Below are 6,909 nucleotides of genomic sequence, written 5' to 3'. Positions count from 1 at the left end.
GTATGACCACATTCTCCGAAGTGCACGGTTATCAAATGTTCTGTACAAGTTACAACAAACATTTGCTCACTGGCAATTCTCTACATTTTCGATTCTGTATTTCAGCATCCTGTTGCAATTGTTCAACTTATGTCCATTATTTATCGTCCGTCAATACTGCAACACTCTTCCATTCACCACTCAATTTTTTAGTTTAACATTATACACCTTGACACTACATGTTTCGGCCCCAAACAGCCATCTTCAGGTGTCTTGATATGTTACAAGCAAAGGGCAAAATTGCAGACAAAACATAATAACGGGCTTCCATATGGAAAGGGTGAGACACTGCAACGTAAACAACTGAAGGTTATATTGCTTAGACTAGTGGACAACACCCCTTATGAGTTTTATATAATTAAAAAGTTTAATGGTTCTTAATTGATTTTAAATGAAGTGAACTGAAACATGTAAGATTTAACGCATGACAGTGTAGCATATTCAGCATAATGGGACACCTTAGGATGAGCGCTTGGGGCCAAAACATGTTGTGGTAATAGCAAAAGCAAATGTGAATGAAGAAATAAATAGTTGCATTATTAAAGGAAAATTGTATGTAAACAAGATTGAATAAAATAATGTAACAGGATGCCTACTACAGAAAAGTTGTTAGGTACACTAAAATAAACATCTGGTGTAACGTTCTAATATCCAGAAAATCATCTGGACCTGGACGTGCCAGGTATCACAACTTTTACCTTGTATACATTTCGGTGCAAGAGCATCTGAAGTGGGTGAAATAGCAGTTGTTGGCTGCATCAACCTCAAGCAGTTAGTCACTGGCTTCCCACCACGGCACCCCAGGTTCGATTCCGGGTCTGGGCAAGTGGGATTTGTGGTGTACAAAGTGGCACTGGGGCAGGTTTTCTCTGAGTACTTTGGTTTCCCCTGCCAATCTTAATTCCACCAATTGGTCCACAATCACCCTCACCTATCATCTGGGCTGGTACAATAGGCCAGAAGCGGCTGTAGTACAAGGGACTTAGTCCCACCCACTAGCAATAAAAAAAAAGTAGGAGTTCCATGTCATTCACTGTATGCTTCTTAGGCGGAAAACCCTTTTAAATTATAATGTATTGAGTCGGCATATATGTATAAATCATGTAAACATTTCTGGAACCAAATTACTTTAATATTTTTGGGTAGTAAAATGTTCTAGCCAGTGTCATCCTAAGTGGGTTTCAGGATAATAAGGAACTTAATGATTTAGGGGATTCCTCAGATTGTTATTGAAGTTAAATCAGGGGATGTATAAAGGATGGACTATGTAGCTCAATGGTGGTGAAAACTTACTGAAGGAGATATTCTGGATGATCAGAATGGATAAAAAAAAAGAAGTATCTGGTAATTTATGTATAATTTTTGCTATAATGACTGGCTTTGTAGCATGAGCACAATTCTGAAGTTCACACTGCTGATGAAGAGGGTAATATTACAGCACTCTTCTACCATATTAAGGACCAGACTGAGATTTATTCAACATCCTCCCTAGCTATCATTCACAACATCCTCCTATTTGACACTGTATAAACTCTACAGTTTAAAAATCTTATTAAATAAACCAAGCAATAAAACAAAAATACTGTCGAGCCACAGAAACAGCCGTTGCTAAGTAATACATGCACGCAACAACACATCAATGGGGTTATGCAACCTATTTCTACACAACAGCTCGGAAACATGTTCCGGCATGGGCGGTGATGTCACACAACAACACAGAGGCTGTTTTTCTGTGCATTGTCCCTACCAAAGATTTATAAGGGACAACAAAGGTTGTTTGCAGGCAGTCGTAGCTGAGAATAGACTAGAGACCCTTCAAGATCCAGACAACAGTGAGAGATTAATTATCAAAAAGGAGTTCAACTTGTGAGCTCTTGTAATCAAGAGTAACTGTAAAAGGGCCGTCCAATAAATCCAAACATCAAATCTAGAACCCACAATTATTAGTCACACTTACCTCTTATACATGGCAATAACATATGGGTTAAAAAGTACTGATTGTTAAACATTTTTTCTACTCATCTCCATCAGCACTGCCATCACCCTCATTAGCTTTCTTCTAAGTATTAGTCACTGGAATTTATGGGTATTACCTGCACAGTAGTAGAACCCAAAGCCTTTTGATGGACAAAATCCTGAGCCAAGTCCACCCACTTTACATTTTCCACAATCTATCTCCCAAAGATCCATCTTAATCATCTTACAAGTGGTAGCTTTCTGAGAGGTTTTCCACCAAAATTCAGCATGAAATTTATTTCTCTCTACTAGGCAAGATGCCAAAAGCAATGCTTAGGATATATTTGGAATTTACAACAAGCAACCATTAAGGAAACCTTTGTATCAGTTTCAAATCACTAGTTATGGCAATCACGACATTCCACACTTTTCTGCAAACTGATGATGATCTTTGGATATAACAGTTCACTGTTGCTGTAATCTTCATGATAAAATTAAAATTAAAGAGTGGAAAAGCTTCAGACGATATTAAGCACCAGAGTGAAAATATTCATATTCCAAGGTGATCTAACACCAAGAATCTAATTAGTGCCTAAATAAATGCACCCACATTATATTTTTTTCCATTACTATGAGGTCATTGGATTTTTTCAGTTGACCTAATCCTTCCAGCAGCACTAGGCCCTGGGGTCTACTCAGCCTCTAACAGAAATGAGTAGCAGGAATTAATTAAATAATTTTCCTGGTGAGTAAAGTGCGGCCGGCATGTAAGGCTGACAACCTTGCTGCCATCTTTGAGCCGACTGTCTAGATAATGTGGGATCCTCAACGTCTCACGACACTATGGGCCTTCACGGCCTGGTACAGGGATAGCTTTACTTTTATTTTTAGTGGGGTGGTACTAAGTCCCTTGTACTGCGGCCACTTCTGGCCTATTGTACCAGCCCCAGATGATAGGTGAGGGTGATAGTGGAGCAATTGGTGGAATGAAGATTGGCAGGGGAAACCGAAGTAATCAGATAAAAACCTGCCCCTGCGCCACTATGTCCAACACAAATCCCACTTGACCAGACCCGGAATCGAAACCAGGCCGACATGGTGGGAAGCCAGTGACAAACCGTTTGAGCTTGTCCCTTGTACTGTGGCCACTTCTGGCGTATTGTACCAGCCCCAGATGATAGGTGAGGGAGATTGTGGAGCAATTGGTAGAATGAAGATTGGCAGGGGAAACCGAAGTAATCGGATAAAAACCTTCCCCTGCGCCACTTTGCCCAACACAAATCCCACTTGACCAGACCCGGAATCGAAACCAGGCCGACATGGTTGGAAGCCAGCAACAAACTGTTTGAGCTATGGCATGGCCTACACATACATATATCTCTTTTTACATGTGTGTGTGTGTGTGGGATAAACTCTGGGGCTACAAACTGTCCGAATAGGAGTGGGTAACATGACTGAAAATGGTTTAGAAGTTATTTATTCCAGCAGCCATCCCCATACCTTGTTAATATCAGGTCGAGTAAGATTCAACAGCAAACGCACAACACTGTCCTGGTCCACCTCTACTAAAGGACTGGTAACTGGAGCTTGAAATAATGTTCGAAGTGTTGGTAAGAACGCTTGTTCCAGTGCCTCTTGTCCGTTCTGACTGTCATATGCTAATGTTGTGAAGAATGCTCCAAGCATCTGTCTCAGGTATACATCTCCTTCTGCAGCAACAAATAACTTACATTGGAATATAGTGCCTTCTGAGATATAACACCATGTAATATGGCAGAAACTTACTGACACTTTAAAAAAATGCACTGCCTCCATCTTCAGAAATGAGGAATAAGAAGGCAGAAAGCAATGGCTCTGCTTGCTGCTTGGCAGGTTTACTATTCAACACTTAAAATGGAGCTACCACATTCCTCTGAAATGTCAGTAAACTAATACTAAATTACATGGTATCACAGCCCAGAAAACAGTACTCTTCACAGTCTCACAACTTTCAATAAAGATCTCAAATTCTTACAGTAGTGACCATGAATTTTAATATCTTATAGGATGTGATGCTGAGTAGTCTGGTAGACATTTGCCAGTGTTACAAAGGAGCGCTGTCTCCCCATCCTCTGGGTAGAGGAATGAAGATGGAGGCAGTGCATCTTCCTAAAGCCCGCATGGCATCAAGCACCAAGAGGCCAAAATCTTCAACTTACAACAGAAGTTAAGACAATCTTCAGTAGGATGCTTCCATTTTCATGGACCCATTTCCAAATCTGTTTCCTAGTATCACTTTACAGTCCTTTATCATTGTTACAAACCAACATACTTTCCTACAACTGCCTTTACTAAGTATGAGGTTCTATCGGAAAGTTCCCGGACTGTTATTGTCGTAAATGCCTTGGTGAAGGAAGATGAGAGGGAAGGCCAAGGTCAATTTCTGCAAGCCTACTGCATCAGTCTGCCACACGACACACACTGTTTTTACACGAGTGCTTTTTCAATTTCATGTTTTGTTTTCTCTGTAATGGATGGTAAAATCAAGCAATGTGTCGGCAACAAATTTTGCTTGAAGCTTGGTAAATCCACTACAAAAACCCATGAAATTCTTTGTGAGGGTTTTCAAGAATATTCTTTATGCCAGACAGTGGTTTTTGAATGGCACTCATGTTTCAAGGTCAGTTAAAGATGACGAATGTGCAGGGTTACCAAGCACCAGCAAAACAACAGAACATATTGAAAACATTTGAGAACAATCAATGAGCTTGCAGACACTGCTGGGATCAGTTATGGAGTCTGCCAGGAGATCTTAACAGATAATTTGAACATGGGTTGCATTGCTGTGAAATTTGTTCCCTGATTCTTGACAAATGACCAAAAACGGCAGCAGGTAAACATGTGTCTTGAGCTACAAGGCTAATGAGGATCCATCTTTTATCTCTAGGATCATAATGGATGACAAAAGTTGGATTTATGGTTATTATCCAGAAAAAGAGCAGCAATCATTGCAGTGGAAGAGCCCAAAATCGCTAGGAGCAAAAGAGGCGCAGCAGGTCCGAAGTTCAACACAGCATTCTCATTGTTTTTTTTTAGACACGAACAGGATTGTTCGCTGTGAATTTGTTCCTCCTAACACTACACTCAACGCCAACTTTTACATGATGTCTTGAAGCGCATGAGAGACAAAAAAGACCAGAACTTTGGCACAACCACAACTGGCTCCTTCACCATGACAATGTGCCTGCCGATATGTCCTTGAACACCAGAGTTTGTGACTAATAATAATAATATGGTTATCATTGCCCATCCTCCCTATTTGCCAAACTTAGACCCCTGTGATTTTGCATTGTTTTCCAAAAATTGAAAATGAAAATGAGGAGACTTCTGAAGCAATGTCTGACATCCAAAGAGAATCATAAGCGGTACTCAACAGCATTAAGGAAAATTACTTCCATGGTGCTTTTGAAGCTTGGAAAAAACGATGGAATCGATGTATACTTTCCCAAGGAGACTATTTTGAAGGAGATGGCAGCCAAAATTGCATAAATTGACCTAGTCCAGGAAGTTTCTGATAGCACCTTAGTATATGTACATGACCTGTAACATGCTATGCCTCGTCTCTATACTGCATTCTATGCAAATATTATATAGGGTCTGAGGTTCTCATAGCAGTTCTTTTCAACAGTACTATACCTACCATACCTGTAACAGGGTTGTACCACATGATAAGCAGGTGAGACACAAGGTTTGGTGATTTTATTCTGTCATTCAGCAAAAGCTTGCACAGACCTTCAGCAGCCACTGTACGCATATCACCTGACTGAAAATGATATGCAAAGAGATTATATGACACAGATATATTCAACATATTGGTACAATGGCATCCTGATGCATTGTACCTAAATTATATTTGCCATTCAACACTGCATAATGTATTACAGACATAATACACAATATATCCCCTTCTTCAAATGACTGTGAGAGGAAAGAGATTTTGTTTAGGATGATGAGAATCAGCAGTGGTATTGTCATTATCACTGTCATCATCAACGATAACAATGATGATGACCTTTTATTAATAGATTTTCTTATTACAATATCATTACTAAAAAGAATGTGATATTTAGACTCAAGTTTTGGTGCAATCTGTGCAAACTTAGAGACAGTCTTTGAACATCAAATAAAATCATATTATATAAGATTTCAATGAGAAAAATAGCCTTCCTATTATTTTGGTCAGGCAGAAACATTCATTATTCCTTTCAGGAAAGTCACTGATATTCTGTAATAATCTACTAGATACCAAATTTAAAACAAAAGTATGAATAGATCATTTTACTTAAAGTCCAGCTTGATGTAAATTTAACATTAATCACAACAATACAGATACTTAAATAATTCAGTTCTCTTTTCTGTGTCTATCAGAATTTCTCCTTGGTGCAAGAATTCTTTGATCTTCACAATGAAATGTTTACTAGAAATCTGGATAACTAATGTTCAGCCAAGATCATAAAATGCTTAGTCCAAACATTGTTCTTTTTTGCCCTTGAAAAACAAACATGTGAAACTTAACATCTACATTCATGTTCCAGCTATCAAAGACTGGTGTGACATATCCTGATATTAAGCAGGATCTTCAGTAAAGAGACAGAGTTAAAATTATTTAGTCACTTCTAACTCCAAAATAAAATACAGTAGAACTTGGTTATAACGTCATCAAAGGGACCTAAAAATAGTGTCGTTATAAACGAATGTCGTTGTAACCGAAATGGGCACTTCCACGGTAGCCTTATGTTAGTCACGTAAAAATCTACCAAAAACCGAGTTAAAATGTTGCATTTTTTAGTGAAATACGTAGTTAAGTACAGACTAACGTAACATTAACGTGGAATTGCCCAAATGTGTAATATCAAAGACATATTACAGCGCTTT

At 38.9% G+C, this 6,909-nt stretch overlaps 1 protein-coding gene across 1 annotated transcript in view; it reads right to left on the bottom strand.

Annotated features, from left to right (window-relative positions):
- LOC111863112 (condensin complex subunit 3) overlaps positions 1-6,909 on the bottom strand; it is a 10,727-nt gene that overhangs the window by 2,418 nt on the left and 1,400 nt on the right. The window contains exons 2-3 of the mRNA XM_023849142.2: positions 5,680-5,797; positions 3,496-3,704 (exon numbers count right to left, since the gene is read on the bottom strand). Of these exons, the coding sequence (XP_023704910.2) occupies positions 3,496-3,704; positions 5,680-5,788 (318 nt within the window). The 5' untranslated portion in view covers positions 5,789-5,797. The remainder of the gene's footprint in view (positions 1-3,495; positions 3,705-5,679; positions 5,798-6,909) is intronic.

Source organism: Cryptotermes secundus, unplaced genomic scaffold (assembly GCF_002891405.2).
Source record: "Cryptotermes secundus unplaced genomic scaffold, Csec_1.0 scaffold2791, whole genome shotgun sequence".
NCBI classification, from domain to species: Eukaryota; Metazoa; Arthropoda; class Insecta; order Blattodea; family Kalotermitidae; genus Cryptotermes; species Cryptotermes secundus.
This window is presented reverse-complemented; position numbering and strand designations above follow the sequence as displayed.